Raw genomic sequence first — 20,520 nt, 5'->3', positions numbered from 1 at the left:
TTATTCTGGTTCACTCTTTCTGCTATCTGGTTCACAGCTGGTTCACTTCCTATCTCTCTGACAGAACTTTTATGGTGAGTATGGATACATGCTCCTCTAAGATCCATAAAATGACATGTGGTGTGCCTCAAGGGTCGGTTCTAGGCCCTGTACTTTTTAATTTGTATATGCTCCCTCTCGGCGGTGTCATCAGGAGGCATGGAGTGAACTTCCACAGTTACGCTGATGACACGCAGCTGTACATCTCCGTGTCTCCTGATGACACCAGACAAATGGATGCCCTCTTTAACTGTATCTTGGATATAAGATCTTGGATGGCAGAAAACTTTTTACAACTTAACCAGGACAAAACTGAAGTTTTAATTGTCGGTCCTGAGGCTCAGAGAGAGAAACTCTTGTCTAAATTAGAGGCATTTTCACTATGTCCTTCGCTACAAGTGAAAAACCTGGGTGTTATTTTTGACTCTGAGCTTGGTTTTATCCCACATATTAAACATGTAACTAAAATTGGATTTTATCATCTAAAAAATATAGCCAGAGTCCGCCCTATTCTCTCTCGGGCCAACACGGAGATGCTGATGCATGCTTTTATTACCAGTCGCATTGATTACTGTAATGCCCTGCTCTCTGGTCTTCCTAAGAAGAATATTTCAACTTTACAACTCTTGCAAAACTCGGCAGCTCGTGTGCTGACGAAGACCAGAGGGCGGGCCCACATTACACCGGTTTTAGAATCGCTGCACTGGCTCCCCGTGTGTTTCAGGATCGATTTTAAAGTTCTTTTATTGGTTTTTAAATGTCTTAATGGTCTTGGGCCTTCCTATCTCTCAGATCTGCTTTTACCATACGAACCCTCGCGGACCCTGAGGTCCTCTGGTACTGGCCTTTTGATTGTCCCTAAAGTCAGGACACATACTCACGGAGAGGCAGCGTTTCAGTGGTATGGTCCTCGTCTGTGGAACAGCCTGCCGGAGGAGCTCAGGGCCGCAGAGAACGTACATGTTTTCAAGAACAGGCTCAAGACCCACCTTTTTAATTTAGCTTTTACTTAGCGTTTATTTATTTTATGCTTATTTATTCTATCCTGTTATTCTATTATTAATTTAGGATTTACCTAATATTTGTTTGATTTTATTCTTATTCATTTTTTAATCTTCTTATTCTATTTATATTTATATTGTATCCTGTTCTTATTTATTTTATCATTTTACCCTATATATATTGTATTGCGTCATATCTCCAGTGTTTCCTCGGAGGGCGCTCTCTGCACCGGGGCTGTTATTGACCGTGGCTGCTGGGTCTCTGGGGTCCTCTCAGCCTGGCTGGGGGGCTCCTTTGCCTCCCTCCTGCTGTGTGCCCAGCCTGGAGGCTGCGGTCTGTGACCGGCTCCCGGTGCAGACGGCTCCCTGTTATAGTGTTTCCTCACTTGGCTCATGCGAGCCCAGCCCAATTTATACTCTTTAAGTGTGCGCGTGTGTGTATGTGTGTGTGGGTGGGGGGATATATGTGTATTGAGAGTGTGGGGAGTGAGTTGGAGGGTGGGGTGGGCTGCTTTTAACTATGTAAAGCACTTTGTACTACATTTTCTCTGTATGAAAAGTGCTTTATAAATAAAGATTGATTGATTGATTGATTGATTGATTCTCCTGGCACCAGGTCTCCAGGTTCCTAATCTCCTCCAGGTAGGCCGTCTCGATGTTGTCAGAGATCAGGCCCACAACAACAGTGTCGTCAGCAAACTTGACAATGTTGGTGGTGTCTGATGTGGCTACACAGTCATAAGTGTACAGTGAGTACAGCAGGGGGCTTAAAACACAGCCCTGAGATGCTCCAGTGCTGAGTGAGATGGAGGGGGAGACTTGTTTTCCCACCCTCACTGATTGGGGTTTGTCTGTGAGGAAGTTGAGGACCCACTGACGCAGTGATAGTTTTTTCATCTGTGCAAACAGTTTCAAGTCTTGCCATAATTCACTTTTTTCTGACCCAGTAATAACTTAAAACAGCAGATAATTAAGTAATAACAGATAATCAGCAAAATATGTGGGCAACACAGTTATTATTCATACATGCTTGCAGACTACTGCCACAAAAGAAAATGGAAAGCACATCCAGGACATGTTTCTTGTTTTTACATTTAGCATCAGTATAAAAAACAACCCACCATAGAGTCGCCTGTAAAAGTGACTGTGAGCAGCTCTTACCCACAGCCGAAAAATTCAACCACAATGATTATTTTGTAACGTATATTTTGCTGGAAAATGTCCGCTTTGCTGATGCTATCCAAACACAAACCTGGAGTGTTTCAAATGAAAGAAACAGGCTTCACATTGCGGTCCCGTTCATGCAGGGGTCACATTGAATATTCTGTACTTTGATGAATTGAGCTGGCTTCATTAACATACTCAGTGCACAGGAACATACATTTCTGGGCATTTACACTGAGGACTTGAGATGAACATGTGACCGACTGCACCTTTAAAGCTTCAAATCCCTTAAACCAGTTATATCAAAGGTGATGCTACTACTTAATTAGACGTAATTAGACAAACCAAAACAAAAATACATACAAAATTTACAGAAACTACACATGAAAGAGAGATATAAAACACTGAACATTACAAACCGTGTCTTTCATAATTAATCAACATTTTCTTGCATAACAGAAGAGAGAAAGTCTGTCCTTTTCAAATCAACCAAACAGAAAACATTAAATACAATTCTTTTCCCTTTAAATGTCATCCAAAAATAATGAGATCTGCACATTATCACATGTCTAACTTAAAGATCAACGTGTCCTTCAGGTGCCCCAGCTGGAATATACGACGACTACACCATCTGATCTGATATGCGTGACACATTGTCCACATTGTGAACTTGAGTGGAGAGGGATTTTCGACTGTCTGTACGCGTTCTGGTCCTTATCCTCCTTGTTTCATTTTCATGCTGGCCACAACAATGACAAGAAAAGGCTGATTTGAACTCCTCGCGGAACTTCCCTTAAGAAAAAAACGACAACAAAATCTTTATAAAGTCCACCTTCTTTAAAAACCATCTACAAGCTTGCATTAAAAATAGCTTAAATTTTTTTGTAAAATCATTCTAAGAGCTTTTTTTTCATAAATGCATGAATTAAAAACTTGCTGCTTTCTCAGAATTAACTTCTGTTTTCAGGTTATTAGCAGATAAAGCTGTGAATTGTGTTGTTGTTGCCAGTTTGTTCACTAGAGGGCAGTAATGAATCCTTAGAGGAGAGTTCAAAACTTACCACTTAGGAAATTGTAGATGATTGGATTTGCAGCACTGTTGGCATATATGAGCCAGTGTGAGAAAGTAAACCACGCATACACTGTCTCTCTGTCGTTTGTCTTCTTAAATGTCCCAAAGACTCTGGAGGTAAAAAAATGATATCATTTTATTCATTCTTTTCTTTTTGCATGCATTTTAATCACAAACCTGTCAGGGGGAAAAACTATACAAAATATGGCTTATAGTAAGCTCTACTGTAGATCCGGGATGCAGCAGAGCTTCCTTGAGAGATTATTACCTTTTCATGACATTGAGCACACTGATTGGCAGGTAGCACAGGGCGAAAACAAAGAGCACCACCATCAGCATGCGAGCTGTCTTCCTCCGGGCTCTGACTTGTTTGATCTCAGCACAAACCATGCTGGTTCTAACCCTCACCGACTCCCCCGGTCCTGGAGTTGGAGCTGAGCATTTGATAGACTTCCACTTCCTCTGCAGCACTGATGTGCTTCCAGGAATCTGTTGAATGAATACATTAAAGTGGATACACGCGCACATCAGACCCTGGAAGCCCACTGGGAAATTTATATTTATAGCAAATGGCAGAATACGCACCTGTTGACACCACAGCTTGTGACAAATCTGAATGTATGCCAAGACCATGAGACACAGTGGTGCGAAGTATGTGACAATGAAGAAACAGGTGTGGTACACCTTTGGGTAGATCTCAGCTGTTGAAGGATTTAAAAGGAAACACTTAACAATATTGTAGAGAAAACATGAGTAGTTACTTAGTAGTTAAAGACTAAAAAGCAGATAATGATGAGCGTCTAGAGAACAAACACGTCCACTGACCACTTTTTCATAAGCGGCTTATTATTAACTGAACCTTCTGCTGAGTGGCACAAACTAATGACTTAATGATTGAGAGCGGGTAAAGTTTAATGCTTTTTTTATATACTACATGTTCTGCAACACTACTCATAAAATTCCAAATTCAGGAGATTCCACAAATATAGTCAGTTTCCCCTTTAAGTTTCCCCCAGTTTACCATGTGGCTGGTATTTTTGTTTCCTGAAAAGCCTGACAACTTTCACCTTGGGGCCATTTGCCAGTGCAGACATCCAGCAAACATCCACTTTTTTGCCAAGCAGACCTGCCTCTTAGTCAGCCAAATAGCTGCTTTCAAAACAAGAATCTTCAGTGTCCAAACCCAAAGGTGGCACAATAAGTAAGGGGTTCAACTTCTTGCTCATAATTATTCTTCTGTTGACAGAGCACTGTGAATTCATGCCACAATATCAGACAACCTGAACTGTGGTGCATACCACTGTGTCATCCTGCCATCTTGCATCAGCACACGGAAGAATTCCTCAGTCATATTTATCATTTTATCTTGTTTTTTAACTACTTTGATAACTTTTTAGAATGAAAATGAAGTTGAGGGGTTGCCGTGTCGACATGCTACAGGAAATCAAGTTTTGCACAAACGTTTCAAGAAAAAACAGCATCTGTGAAAGGTTGTTGGAGTGCTGCTGAAGGCGACGAAATTAGAGGTGAGTTAGGCCAAATGCAAATTTGATAAGGCTGTTGATTGTTTTCATGGGCGGAGTCTCTGAACTTTGTGTTCCGTCTGTTGCCCTATCATATATGTATGTGCTCTTAACCTGAAAGGTATAAATACGGAAGTGTGTGTGCAATAAATGATGGCGCAGAGGAAGGTGTGTCCCTCTGATGTAAAACTCTAAACAACGTGTGTATGGTTTATTCCTCTGTGAGATATGCGAGTAACCCCGGTATTTCTGCCCTAAAAAATGGAACCTCCAACACCGTCCTTGTATAGTTCTTCGATCAGAGTCATTCATGAGATACTGACTGACTGCCATTTAAATATCTAGTCATTACTGATTCATTTACCTCTCATCAACTTCTGACATTTTTGTTTACTTTATGTAACAAAAAACACAATTTTCCTCTTATTACTGCTCTGCCTGTCAGTCTTGCACTGCACACTTTCAATGATGACTGCAAGCTTATTAAAGAAAGCAATCTACGTTTCAAAGGTAGTCATTAAAGGTACCCATCATTACTGTAATATAATGAATGTGAGTAGATGGAAAGCTTCCTCTCTTTGTAAGGTTTTCCTCTTTTGACTTCTTCAATCACAGAGGCACCCTGAGCGACTTCATCTGAGCAAAGCAAAATCCACCCATCCCGCTTAGGTGCTCACGCTTTATGGATAAAAAGTGGTATGACACGTGATCAACCCATCTATACGGGGGGTGGAAAAGCCCAATAAATGTCACTGCAGTTGTTGTTTAAGTAATTTAGTGAGTCATTCAGTTAAAGTTGAAACTGTGCTTCTAGCAGCGAGGGAGACATATATTTTCATAATGCGTTCATTTAGTTTGTGAACTGTGAAAACTAACCTCCCCAGTGCTCATCACACACCGTGAACAGACTGGTCTTATTTGTGAGTTCAGGCAGCAGGCTGCTACACTCCATCACGATGGCCTGGGGGATCATGATGATACACGACACAACCCAGATGACAACAATACTCTTGCGCGCCCTCTTGGCTGTACTCTTGAACAACAGTGGGTGACAGATCGCATACCAACGGTCCTGGGCGATGCAGCTCAGCGTTAGGACTGATACAGAAACAGAGATGGTCTGTGAAGAATGAAATAAAACTTTTAACTAGATACACAAAGATGTTCACCATTTAATATTGATACAGTTTGCAGTTGTTACAGAAAATACTAAATGCTCATGAGGAAAATAATTTCAGAACATACATTTGTAGACTTGAATCATAGATTGGCAAACACTGATGCATGGGACACCTCCTATGCTGGAGATGCTCTTATCTCTGTGTTGCAGATGAGTCTGTTCACTTCAGAGCAGCGGCACAAATTTCACGTGCAGGTTTAAAAGCAGTGGGTGGTCAATTTTTCTTGGAAATAAAAGGCGGAGATTCCTTGTTTTTGTAAAGGGTTAGCTTATGATGCCAGGCACATTAAAATAAATCTCGCTGCCTAATTTAAAATGTTCATTTAAACGATCTTAAAAAAGAAAGGAAAGATTGCACCTTAGGCAGAGCAGGGCACATCCTCATTGCCCTTCAACTGACAGAAAGTCAATTGTTCATTGAGTTTGGATGTTTTTGAGTTTGGATGCATCCTGGATGGTTACAGGTAAAGTATGCTGAATATGAAACATATGTAAACACTGAAACCAGTGAGAGAAACCTTGAGGGAAGTGAATCATTGTTTGCAAGACAACAGGAACCGTCTGTGACATTTAAATGCTTTGAAATGTATATTTTAAAAAGACGTTCCCACACACACAAAACAACCTGCTGCATTTAGGCCAAAACAGCATTTCCACCACACTGCTCATTGTAAATTGCAATGATCATTTTTCACTTGCTTGCACATTACACTGGGGAATCATGGATGGGTTTAATCCGGACACCAGCTGCAAGCTGAAATATGGACCCCCTTTTTAAAATATTATACAATGTGCTGCATTTGGCTTCTGTTGCTGTCACGGACCCGGCTCTGGAGGACTCGGGGGTCCGTGACCAGTTTTGACTGTTGTTATTGTTGTTAGTATTATTATTATTTGGTGATGTGTGCTTTCTCCACAATGCTGTGTTAGTCTGTGTCCCACTCGTATGTATAGGCAGGGTGTGGGTGTATACGTGTGTATGTCTGCGGGTGTGGCTGGAGGATGGAGCACAGCCACCTGCAGGCCTGATAGGTGTGGCCCTGCGAAGGACTGGCCACACCTGAAGTTCCTGCCACACCTGTTGGTGATCAGGGCTCGTCGGGGGAGCTACTTAGGAGAGTGTTGGAGCTCCCACCGGCGCGGGATCATTGAGTTATCGTACCAAGTTAGTGTGTTAGCATATGTCTGTGTTGTTCGTATATGCCCGCCGAGGGTTAGTGTTGACGGCTGCCTCTATGGTTTCCCTGCAGGAGGAAGAGTGGTCCAGAAAGGCAGCACGCACGGGGTGTGCGGAAACACAACAGCGGGGAGCACGAGCACGAGCACAGACGTCGGAGGGAAGCACGCACACGGGGTTCAAGGGAGCAACGGGGAGTTATTGTGTTTACAGTTTTTCACTGTGAATAAAGAGCACTGTTTGCATCGCCGAGTCTGCGTTTTGGGTCCTCCTTTCCCCACATCCCCACGGTCTGCCAGCCAGACCGTGACAGTTGCACCCTGCTGTGAACCTATTCAAGGTATTATAGACCACCAGCATACAATGTAGAACAGTAGAATAGGAATCATACCAAAATGTTACATAAAATGAATCACCAAAGGGGAATTAGAGTTGATGCTCCTGGATTTAAAAAGAAAGCAGCGGGAGATGGCCCTCAAGCAAATACTGCAGCGCCAGTTTATGATACAAAGCTCAACAGTAAACGGGGTGAATGTCACTATGAAAACCTTCAAAGAGATTGCTAATTAAAAGCCATGAGGTGCAGCATGTTTGCTAAACTAGCTCCTGACACACAAGAATTCACATTATGTTAGAATTTCTTTGCTTTACAGCTGCATCCCTGCAGAACATATAGTCAAAGCCGTGCCACCATGAGGCTAGAATTGACTTTGCTGTGCATAAACAATATAATATAACACAGTCTGTTAAGAGTATGAGACATATAATCTGTGCAGAGTAGTTTGGGACTTTGGTACATGCTCTCGATACATATCATTGTGATCAACAATATTAAATAAGATTGTCTTTTTTGCATACATATTGCCAGAGTGGTGCTAAAGCAGTGTTGCCTGAGGCATTAAATCACTTTAGAGTAACATCAAAGGTCTCACTCAGTGCACATCCTGGGGGATATGAAAAAGAGTTTTTTTTTTTTTTTACCCTCATGAATACCATGAAGAAAAATGGTAGAATAATAGAAATATGGGTCTTGGCTTGCATCCACAGACCTTGTGAATAGTTTCTGAAAAGGTCAAAGATTCCAATATCCTGTTTGAAAAGCAGATGTCAGGGTTCAAGGCTTACCTGCAGATAAGGGACAATTTTGCACAGAGTGTTTCCAAAGAACCACGTCTCTGTGATGTCCACCACAAGACTCGCAGGCAGGCAGATGATGGTGACCAGCACATCAGCCAGGGAAAGATTCACTATGAAATAGTTTGTCACGGTGCGCATGTGACGGTTCTTCCATACTGCAAAACAAACTGAAAGTGATGCACAATCAAGGGTTGTCCAAAGAAAGGCAAACATTTATCACATCAGTGCATGTGAAATCTATTTGAGCCACCAGTGTCTTGATACTTTGTGTATGCTATCATACACAGAGTCTGAACTAAAATTTAACTGCAGCATTGTTTCATTTGACTAAATCAGGAAATAATTATAAAACTTTCAGACATTAAAAGACAAAAAAAGCTCATGTACAGTATTGTGCAAAAATCTTGAGACTCCTGTTTACTTGAGCCTTTCTTAAAATTTTGCCAGGAAAACAGCTGCAGTGATTTATTTAGTCATGTACAAAACATACATGGAATTACAGAATTCAAGGCAAAACACAGTTTGTACAATTCTAACAAGCTTTAAAGTGAATATTTGGTCACCTTTATCCTTTTACATGGATGTAGACACTCATTGTTGTGCCTCTCTCCTGACCTCCTCTGTACATGTTGACAACAATTTCAGTTAAAAAAATTCAGGTTTGGATTACTCCGTAAGACCTGTTGCCACTGACTTTCAATTTAGTTCTTACGTAAAATGGCATAGCAAAGCCTTTTCTCCCTGTTTCTCCCTCTTAATCTCCGTGGAGATTGAGATGATGGACTCATATACGTACCTGGGTGTTCAACTGACTAATAAATTGGACCGGACTAACAAGAGAAATGCAATCTTGGAAAGGACAGAGCAGGCAGTATCTGCTACAGAGACTTAGGTCTTTTGGATTGCAAGAAGAGTTCCTGAACTCCTCCTATGACTCAGTGGTGGAATCTGACATCTTTTTTGTGTGTGTATGGTCTGCTGGGGCAGCAGTATGTCTTCTGGGGATAATAAAAACTGAACAGGCTGTTCAAGAAGACCAGCTCTGTTTTGGGACACCCTCCTGACCAGATGGAAGTATGGTGGTTAAACTGTCATCCCTTCTAGAGAACACATCCAATCTCATGCAGGTCGCTCTGACAGCACTGAGCATCTCCTTCAGTGACAGGTTGCTGCACCCACGGCGTGCCAAGCTGTTTTTCCTTCCATCTGCTGTCAGAGTCAACAGCAGTAAATGTATGACAGCAGTAATTGTACACATATGAACACACACATGCACACTCTGTGGTCTGTACATATTTCAAAGTTCAACACTCAATGCCTGCTATGCCACTATGAAGTATCCTGGTTTGCTGCTAGGCATCTAATCTTCTTCCACCTTATATTGTTTACATTTTCTTTTATTGCTTCCGTATAGCATTATCAGTTGTGCTGCATCTATTTATTTCTGCCACGTCCACTTTGCTTTTTTAATAATGTGAATTTTCCTACCTGTTGGACTAATAAAGGGTATTTTATCTCATCTATCTTATCTTAAAAATGGCTTCTTGTCTCCCTGAGTCACAAAGTGAAGGTCTACAGTCTTTGACTACACATGTTTATTCCGTATGCAAAGCACCAATTTAAAACACTATAGAACACTTTTTCTTGCTTGTTACCCTGAAAACACTTCACTTCTTGAAAGCTCTTGTTTGAAGAACTCTGAAAGTTCAAGTTCATTATTTAGCATGTTAGCACTCCTCTTTCTGTCATACCCATTGCACAAAAAGTAAACAGTAAGTGACACGTAGAATGTGCCCAAGTGGAGTGAATAACCAAAACCAAAAACGTAGCCAAATTAGACTTCAGTAAACAGTAGAAGGGCCAGATGTATCCATTGGGTCCTGTTTCATGTCTTTACTGGATTTCTTCATATTTATTAAGGACACGACTTTCAGATACTGCTCATCTGCTGTAGATATTATTTTAGGTTTGCTATTTCTTCTTTTGTTCTATTTGGGAATCACCATGTTGGTGCAAAAACGCTATTCTCTCTTATCTCTGGGATTTTTCATAGACCCCACTTAATAGAGTTGCAGTAGGCACGTTTTTTCATGCTTGAATGACTCAATTGTTTGGTTTTTTTTGGCTTAACAACCAAAAAAAAAAAAAAATTCCTCTAATAACGGCCATGTAGAGGCTAAACCTACATTTGAAGCCACTGAGGTGTTCGTTGGTGACGCGATGCCAATGTTATGCATGAAACTTCAGTCCAGTAACTCCAGCCGTATACTTATTTTGTCTTGTCCCATCTTTAATGCACTTCCATCAGTAGTTGTTGAACAGTTCTCTTTATCCAACGTCATTTATCACAACAACGCAGCGGTCACAAACTGTTTGCTTCTTTCGACCAACAACACCTGGCGCTAATTACATGTTTCTACAAAAGGTGACCCCTGGTGGCACACATGAGGTAACAACACAAAAAATGACTCCTACAGGTCAGGTTCAAGGACTGGACTGAAAATCAGTGAAAAGCGGTCCAAATGAGAAAAAAAAAGTCTAAAGAGCTGTCCTGTAAGAAACTAAAAAATTAAAAGAAAGTACCTTTGAAAGTAAAATATAAAGAAATGTGGGGTGGCTCAAGATATTTGCACAGTACTGTGGGTTCAAACATTGCCTTTTTTGTTTTCTTCATGCACCGCTGAAATCAGTGGTGTCACATGTCAAGGTAATAAAATTCATTCTCTCTTCTTTTCATGCCACATTAGTGCATAGTCACAGTATATTCTGTGTATCTGGGAGGCAGCTGTTGCTTCTGAAATAGCTTTTAGTATTCATTCCTGTGCAGGGAAATTATAACCTAGAAAATGAAAAGATTTGGAAGGTTGGTAGAGAAAAAATAATATCTCTGAAGTGGAAGAAATGCATTTTTTGTCACAAAATATATTTTTCCAGAAGGAAAGAAAACAAACAAAAACAAATTAGACAGCACTCCCAAAAGTAACAGTTTGAATCAGGGAATGCAAAGCACACATTTGCCAAAGGTTGTCTTACTCCTTTAATGATTTAATGAGGCTTTCAAATGCAAATGAAGCTTTAATGTACACTTTTTTTAAACTTTAAAAGTCATTTCCCAAATGGATTGTGATTTATTCGACAACACGGTGACTGACAAATACGCAAAAAAACTCCCGCTGTAGCTTTGCCTTCCCTCATTTCATGTGCTGCCGTTCCAACATTTTGTTTCTAGCGAGGATAAGAATTATAGGTTAGATGGTATTGCCGCAGAGAATTGATTCACTCCAAGAAGAGCTCCTGGAAAAAGGCTGACAATAAAATGCAACACTGCACAACTAAAAACAATAGAGCGGAAAATTACCTCACAGACAGAGACCAGGGTGGACGTCAGGTACAATCTACTATCTTTTAGTGACAGTATGTATCAGATTTATACCCCTACATGTTTCATAATATACACCAATGGGCCAAGACATTATATCCACTCACGGATAAAAGGGATGATGCTAAGATTTGGGATTTACGTGGACCAACTTTTGGAAAGACCACATGATGAAGGTTTTGATGACTGGCTTGGATCATTTCCAAATCACAGAGGTTTGCAGGGGTTTTCTGGTCAGCAACAGTGACTGCTGACCAACAACAAGGTGTTGGTGGATCTGCTAGATAAAAAATATGTTCAGAGGAACCTCCGTCTCACAACTTGAAGGACTTAAATGATCTGTTGCTAACATCTTGTTGCCAGATAGCATAGGGCAACTTCAGAGGGATGGCACACTGGCCTTTTTCACAGCAGACATTTTCAGTTGTCATAGCAGGAAAAGCACAGGTGCTGGTGTTAGTGATAACACATGACAAGCAAAATGTAGCAAACCGCTGAATTTACTTAATATGCATATGCTTTTTTCCGCTCTGACATGAAGATGTTACAGAAGCTTGTAATTTTGCATCAGAATGACCCTACAGGAGATGAGCAAAGTCTTCACTAGGCTTGGATTCACTTTAGAATGAATAAGAAACAGAAATTCCTCTTAGTACACTTTTCCATTAGCTCACACAAGTAAACATACCATAAATAATGAAAAAGAAAAAAGTTTTCCCCTCCTTAACAGCTGGAAACTTCCAATCAAAATCTCAATGCATACCCATGCAGATCAGACTGCAGCTTTCTGGCTCTTCAGTTTGCTCCTCAATCCATTCAGTACCCTGTAGCTTCAATTATGACTGTAAATGTGCTGTGATGGTGCAGACCTGGGGTGGATTATATAAGGAGGATAAAAGGTCTAGACTGTAACTGAACTACACACAACATCAAAGAGAAGATACAGTCAACTTAAATTATCTTCTTGTGCATATCTGATCAGTGCTTTGAATATGAAAAGTTGCTACAATGCTGTGAATAAATCAGAGGATCTAGAATAGAGTAATACTGATGTCAACACACGCGTTTGGTTTGACTGAATTAGTGTTTGATCTTTTTGCAGTGAAACACGCTGTTCAAATATAAACTAATATTCTCCTCCTTGCCCTTTGTTCTATTGTATGTTAACATGCAGTGTGAGCTACTGTTGGAGCATTCATAGCTTTTCTGCTGAGGGAAAGTTGTCTGTACGCTGCTTTTCTTTCTAATGCCTGCATCACTGACGACCAGTGTTGGTCAAGTTACTTGAAAAAAGTAATCAGTAACTAATTACTGATTACTCCCCCCAAAAAGTAATCCCGTTACTTTACTGATTACTTATTTTCAAAAGTAATTAATTACTTAGTTACTTAGTTACTTAGTTACTTTTTAAAAACACGATTTACAACCTGAAGAGGTGATAAAGTGATAGATCTTTCAGCCCAATTCTACTTTTTCTACATAATCCATCATACAAAATGTAATCAAATGGAAAAGTCTCTTTTTAAAACTTGTTTTATTAGTTTTAATCTTTTAACTTTATGCATCAAGCAAAACATTTAATTATATGCAACATTCTCTGACTTGAATAAATTAGTTTAACATTTAAACCTATTTTCTACACATTCCAGCACATAAAATAAAATATTTTTTGTGTTTTCACTCACTCTTTCAAACAGATGCAAGTAAAACACAGCAGAAAATAAATAAAGTCAAAGACTCAGCGGTCCTTTTGCTCTATTTTCACCTGTAAAGCAGGAGCAGGGTAGGCGGAGGGTTACCCTGGTGTAGGTGTGCTGCGGTCAGTTGAAGAATCCGCGCGAGTGTCTCTGTGAGTTTCCCATCACGTCGTAGCTACTCGGTGCTTGCTCGGAAGTTTAGGGGTTTTTTTCGCTGTAAAAAGAAGTTTTCTTCCCACGCACGATGGACGCTAATGTTTTTGTCACTTTTTATGGAATCAAACTCAAAGTAAGGTCAGTACTTCCACACTTTAAACGCTGCACGCTCATACTCTCTCCCGCACTCGATATATTATCCATTGTTGATCTGCACACAGCTGCTGTCACCAACGTCGCACTTGCTTACGTCACTGTCATGAGACATTCTCGCAAAAAAAATCACAGTTTTAGTAACGCAGTAACGCAGCGTTCCTACGGGAAAGTAACGGTAATCTAATTACCGATTTTGCAATAGTAATCCCTTACTTTACTCGTTACTTGAAAAAAGTAATCAGATTACAGTAACGCGTTACAAGTAACGCGTTACAAGTAACGCGTTACTGCCCATCTCTGCTGACGACCATTGCATCACTGCAAAAAGTTAGACATTCAAACCAGAGAGAGGCCTTTCTCTGCGGAGTCTGCATGTTCTCCACGTGCCAACAGGAGATTCCTGTAGGAACTCTGGTTGCTCTCACTGTCAAAATCATGATAGGTAAATTCTCCTTCAAGCTCCTAGCCTGTTTGGCGCCCTGGGCGAACACTCCCTCTTCACACAACCCGATTCAAATCATGAATACATAATGGACTTGGATTTAAAACATTATAAATGAAATGTGCTCTATTTGGAAGGAGCAGCCCCCCCCCCCCTCGACGGCTCGTGTATGAGACTTTAAATCATCAAACTGTAAATTTTAAATTGTTATTGATCCCTTTACCCCGAGTCCTAAAGTGTATATTTATTTTCTTACTCTTCTTATATATATTGTTTGTTTACTTGCACTGCTATAACTGGAGCTTTGTCGTCTCGTCTCTATATATACTGGACTGTATGTAGCGGAGATGACAACAAAGTTTACTTTGACTTCGGCAGCAAGCAGGCGCACCGAGGGCTTCGTGTATAGAATTTCGAAAAAACATCGGTGCAAATTATAAGTCTGTATCATAATGTCTGGTGTTTTCGTGTTTGTTGGTTTGTTTTTATTTTGTTTTACTTTGATGGTTATGATGGTTATCAAACGTTGCTCTGGCCGGTCAGAAAATCCCCCGCCGCCCCGCCCTCTCCTCTCTGCGCCGCAAGCAGCAGGCGCACCTGCAAACGAAGGGCGCCCTTACTCCCAGCAAATGGGCGATAGAAAACACTACAGGCACTGTGTAAAACTGAAACAATACACTAAAGCTACTTTCAGCTGGCTCTTATTCACGAGGGGTTGCCACAGCGGGTAGCTCCGCATGTTTGATATGGGAGATTTTCTACACTGGCTGTCCTTCCTGACAAAACACACCTCCGGGGTATTTGTGTCTCCTCCTGAGATCGTTCTAGCGATTTTTCGCTTGTTAGGCAAATACGCAAACTACTTTACTTGCATTAAAGCTGCAATGCTGGGGATGAATTTATCTTCAATAATATGGAAAACAGAAGTATTAACATCCAATTTATATTTTCTTTAGCTTTATACTTTATATACCATGAACAGATTCAAGAAAGAGCCACACAGATCTTTAGAAGAAATGACCTCCTGTGACAGAAAACAGCAAGATTTTGCCTGTCCATATTCAATTAGTCTCTTACACATGTGCTATTCATTGATCAGTTAAATTATAAAAAAAAAAAAAAAAAAAGCGAAACCCTATAAGGCCAGCGCTACAAGCATATAGTAATTTGATTAGCAACGTGCAGGGACAAGAGATGAAAGGAGAGCACATCTCTTCCACAAACAGCAGGAAATGAAGGAATCTTTGTAGTCATCTTTGTTCATCTGGTTGTTGACCTCTTTAATCAAATCCGTTTAAGTGTGGATTTCTTTCTCTGTCATTTTTCAGATACCGTCTGAAAGAAAATACAGTCTCAAAGTCATGTCATTTCAGATCAAATGCAAGCAAATCACAACAAAATTTAGGGAAGCTGCATAAAAGTCCATATCACGTGTCAGTCTATGTCAGGCAAAGTCACTTTGAATTGGCAGCGCCTGATATAAAAGCTTCAGTTAGATAAAAAAAAAAAAAAAACAGATTCAAACTTATCTGTATCTGGGTCTCTGTCTAATTTATATCTAATTAAAATCCATCTAGGTGCGGTGCACAGCAAACAATTTCATGCTCTTAAGCAAAGAAATTTATACTTACAGTATGTTCTTCTACAAATGTTCACAGTGTAAACAAACTCAAAAGAGAGTGAAAAGCAGCCCTGATTACAGGCTCCATATTCTGAGAAATGATTTCTCCGATATTAAGGAAAAACATATGTCTGCTTATGTGTTGCTTTATTTTCATACATCTTTCCATTTTTATTCCCTCTTGTTCAGCCACACAAGGATTTGAATTGGGCTCATCAGGGAGACAGTGTCATGGTCCCTGTGCCTCACCAGCTGATTCTGTATTAGGCAACATGTTTTCTCTCTCTCTCTCTCTCCTGCCGGGGCGATGCTCATTATGGGCTCCCGCCCCTGGCCCACGCACCTGCTGCCGATCGGGATAATCACAAGGCCGATTTAAGACAGCAGCACTGTGTCACTCGTCGCTGGATCGTTGAGTTATCAGCGTCAGTCGCTCAGTAGATTGTAAATAAGGATCTGTGAGTTCGTTCCGTCTGTTCGCCTCTAACTATAATCTCTGTGTACAGATCTATCCCGGACCTTTCCCTGCCTGCCTGTCATCCCGTGGACGAGTGAGTGGATGGTGTTTCCCCAGTGTGGGGAGTGAAGAGAGAGAGCCTTTGGAGGACGTCAGATTCCCGTCTTTTCCCTCACATACCCCGGAACCCTGGACCCCCCTCCCCTCCCTCCAGCACTTTGTAAATAGCATCACCTGGTGTCGTTGTGTAAATAAAATCTGTAAATCCTGTAAGGAGTCCCGGTCTGCGCTTGAGTCCGTTAACTGAAACCTGACAGAACGATCCAGCCATCATGGACTCAGCAGGTCGGGACCCAGCCGCTCAGGACCCTGTCGCTCAGGCACTCATCGCTCAGGGAGCTGCTCTGGCTCGACATGAGCAAATGCTCGAGCGGCTCCACCACGAAATGGCGGCGCTTACGCAGGCGGTCGCTCGCTTAACACCTCTGGAGAGTGATCCCCGGCCGGCGGCTCCCGCCCCCCAGGAGCCTGCGCCTGCCGCTGCGAGCGCACCTCCGGCACCTCTGCCACCCTCGGACGGACCCCTGCCCACGCCGGAACCTTTTACGGGTGAGTCGGACAAGTGTGCTGGTTTTCTGGCTCAATGTACTCTTGTGTTCCGTGAGCAGCGGCGCTTCCATAACAACGACGGTGCCAAAATAACCTTTTTTGTCCAGTTGCTGCGGGACCGGGCTTTAAAGTGGACTCAGGTCGTGCTTAGCTCGGATCCCGGGATTGCCTATGCTGATTTCCTGTCTAAATTCCAGACTGTGTTCAATAAAGGCTCAGGCGCTGAAGTCGCCGCGCTTCGTCTGCTGAACTACAAACAAGGGAAGCGGAGCATGTCTGACTATTCTATTGATTTTTGGATTTTGGCTGAAGAGACAGGCTGGGGCCCGGAGGCCTTACGGAGTGCACTGCTCAATAATGTTCGTGAAGAGGTGAAAGATGAACTCATTATGCGAGATCTCCCCCACTCTCTTACCGAGTTAATGGCTTTATGTATTAAGGTGGATGACCGGCTGCGAGCTCGTCGTCTGCCGCGGCACTACAATTCCCAGGAAGCCACGGGGCAGTGGAGGGCTGGCTCCACCTTGGAGCCCAGCTCTTCCCGGCAGGCAGAGAGCGCAGACGGAGGAGAGCAACCCATGCAGATTGGAGGCTCGCATCTCTCCGCCGCGGAACGCCAGCGCCGTATCTCTGCCGGTGAGTGCCTCTATTGCGGCCACAAGGGACATGTGGTCGCCTCTTGCCCATCTCGAGCAAAAGGTCGCGCCCACCAGTGACGGTAGGAGTGCTGGTGGGCGGTCTCAGCCAAGACAAATCTCCTCCACGGTTAATGCTGTCTGCCCAGCTCACGGTCAACACCAAAGGTCATGTTCTCTCCGTTTTGATAGATTCAGGGGCGGAACAGAATTTTATTGACTCTGAGTTAGCAGACCGCCTTCAGCTAGGGCAGGAACCTCTTCCCCCACACTTTGCATGTCACTGCTTTGTCCGGCCAGCGCCTACCTGACATTACTCACGTCACTGAGCCCGTTATTCTTACTCTGTCTGGCAACCATACTGAGGAAATATGTTTTTTTTTGTGTTTAAGGCCACTCGGACGCCGCTCGTTCTCGGGCACCCCTGGCTTCGTCAACACAACCCGTGCATTAATTGGCTTACGGGACGCATTACGGGGTGGGGAGAGGAATGCCATATGACCTGCCTTAAATCCGCCTCACCGCCTCACACACCAGCCTCCCTCACCAAGTCGACCGCGCCCTCCGATTTGTCCGGAGTGCCCCCTGTTTATCATGATCTCGCCGAAGTGTTTCGCAAGGACCGGGCCCAGTCGTTGCCTCCTCACCGACCGTACGATTGCGCTATCGACTTACTCCCTGGCGCGCCATTGCCTACTAGCCGTCTCTACAGCATCTCTCTACCGGAGCGAGAGGCTATGGAGTCATACATCTCAGAGTCCCTCGCCGCCGGCTTGATCCGCGCATCCTCATCGCCCGTAGCAGCAGGGTTTTTCTTCGTCGAGAAAAAAGACAAGTCTCTCCGCCCGTGCATCGACTACCGTGGATTAAATAACATAACCATCAAAAACAAATATCCACTCCCACTTCTGACCTCTGCTTTTGAGCTGCTCCAGGGGGCGACAGTTTTCAGCAAATTGGACTTGAGGAGCGCATATCACTTAGTTCGGATCCGAGAGGGCGACGAGTGGAAGACCGCCTTCAATACTCACCTTGGACACTTTGAATACTTGGTTATGCCGTTCGGCCTCTCTAATGCTCCTGCAGTTTTTCAAGCACTCGTTAATGATGTTTTGAGGGATTTCATCAACAGGTTCGTCTTCGTCTACCTCGACGACATCCTGATCTTCTCCAAATCACTGTCAGAGCATGAGATCCACGTCAGACAGGTCCTGCAACGCCTGCTGGAAAATCGGTTGTTCGTAAAAGGTGAGAAATGTGTCTTCCACGTGTCCACAGTTGCCTTCTTAGGCTACGTCATCGAGCAGGGAGACCTACGTCCTGACCCAGCTAAGGTGAAAGCCGTGGTGGAGTGGCCTGAACCCCCCAACCGACGGCAGCTGCAGCGGTTCCTCGGCTTCGCTAACTTCTATAGGAGGTTCATCCGGGACTATAGCAAGGTAGCTCTGCCTTTAACACAATTGACCTCTCCCAAGGTTCCTTTTCAGTGGAACGATGCTGCCCAATCAGCCTTCCTGGAGCTGAAAGAGCGATTCGCCTCAGCACCCATTCTGGTCCAGCCCGACCTAACCCTGCAGTTTGTGGTGGAGGTGGACGCATCCGACACGGGAGTAGGAGCGGTCCTCTCGCAACAGAGGGATGGTAAGCTCCACCCGTGTGCCTTTTTCTCCCGTCGTCTCACCCCCGCAGAACGCAACTACGACATTGGCGATCGGGAACTTCTTGCCATCAAGCTCGCCTTGGAGGAGTGGAGGCACTGGCTGGAGGGCACTGCCCAACCGTTCATCGTTTGGACAGACCATAGGAATCTGGCATATCTGCAAACCGCAAAGAGGCTTAACGCCAGACAAGCAAGGTGGGCTCTGTTTTTTACGCGGTTCCACTTTTCAATCACTTACAGGCCAGGATCCCGCAACGTCAAGCCGGACGCCCTGTCTCGACAGTTCTCCACCTCCGAAGACCCGGCGGACCCTGCTCCCATCCTCCCGGCCACCTGTGTGGTGGGGGCTGTCTCCTGGGAGATCGAGTCGGCCATTCGCGAGGCTCAGAGAGCCGAACCGGATCCAGGAGGCGGCCCTGCGGGGCGCCTGTTCGTTCCCCAACCTGTCAGGTCTCAGGTATTACAGTGGGCACACACAGCCCGTTTCTCCTGTCACCCAGGAATACACCGCACAATTACTTTCCTGCAGCGCTACTTTTGGTGGCCCACCCTGAGCCGGGACGCCAAAGAATACGTCTCCGCGTGTACAACCTGCGCTCGAAACAAGACCCCAAACCAGCCACCCTCGGATCCGCTTCATCCCTTACCCATGCCTACCAGACCATGGTCCCATGTTTCTCTGGATTTTGTGACCGGCCTCCCGCCATCTGCAGGTAATACGGTCATACTCACGATCATTGACCGCTTTTCTAAGGCGGCTCACTTTGTTGCTCTGCCCAAGCTGCCTACAGCATTGGAGACTGCTCGCCTGCTCACCACCCATGTCTTTCGCCTGCACGGCATTCCAGATGACATACAAATACAAATACAAAATGGCAAAATGGCGCCGGTGAGGTCGGCTGCCGTGCTGGATGCTCTGCCCTAACTTCTCCACTTTTTGCAGTTTTTCGTCACTTTTTGCTATATCTGCGATAATCTTGCATGGGCATCATGCAAAACACACAAAACACACAAAAAAAAGTAGAGACACTTTGGTTTCTATTGGTCTGCAGTACACAAACATTTCACCATGTTTAACTCCGGACCCAACCTGGCCAAAGGAGATCCTGAGAGAGAACAAAGGACGCGACCCTAAGCGACGGCCTCGAGGTAAAAGAGCCGGCATCAGGAACAGGCTACGGGCTCGCGCACACCGCGCACCCATGCCCAGTATCCTGCTAGCCAATATTCAATCCATCGAGAACAAGCTTGATGACCTCAGAGCCAGAATCAAGTTCCAGAGAGACATTCGGGACTGCAACCTCCTCTGCTTCACCGAGACTTGGCTGAACCCAGCGATACCAGACCACGCCGTGCAGCCGACGGGGTTCTTTTCGGTTTACCGCATGGACAGGACAATGGAGTCGGGGAAGAAA

General features: G+C 43.7%; 1 protein-coding gene across 1 annotated transcript in view; it reads right to left on the bottom strand.

Annotated features, from left to right (window-relative positions):
- Positions 1 to 1,692: 1,692 nt before the first annotated feature.
- hcrtr2 (hypocretin (orexin) receptor 2) overlaps positions 1,693 to 20,520 on the bottom strand; it is a 36,179-nt gene continuing 17,351 nt past the window's right edge. The window contains exons 2-7 of the mRNA XM_086258124.1: positions 8,282 to 8,460; positions 5,676 to 5,919; positions 3,862 to 3,977; positions 3,545 to 3,765; positions 3,266 to 3,387; positions 1,693 to 2,996 (exon numbers count right to left, since the gene is read on the bottom strand). Coding sequence (XP_086114250.1) covers positions 2,827 to 2,996; positions 3,266 to 3,387; positions 3,545 to 3,765; positions 3,862 to 3,977; positions 5,676 to 5,919; positions 8,282 to 8,460 — 1,052 coding nt within the window. The 3' untranslated portion in view covers positions 1,693 to 2,826. The remainder of the gene's footprint in view (positions 2,997 to 3,265; positions 3,388 to 3,544; positions 3,766 to 3,861; positions 3,978 to 5,675; positions 5,920 to 8,281; positions 8,461 to 20,520) is intronic.

The sequence above is a fragment of the Aulonocara sp. 'chitande type north' Nkhata Bay genome, linkage group LG13 (genome assembly GCF_057382095.1).
Source record: "Aulonocara sp. 'chitande type north' Nkhata Bay isolate Kocher_YH1m ecotype deep benthic linkage group LG13, A_spYH_male_GT1.1, whole genome shotgun sequence".
Lineage (NCBI taxonomy): Eukaryota > Metazoa > Chordata > Actinopteri > Cichliformes > Cichlidae > Aulonocara > Aulonocara sp. 'chitande type north' Nkhata Bay.
Note: the sequence above shows the minus strand (reverse complement) of the source record. Positions and strands in the feature narration are given on the sequence as shown.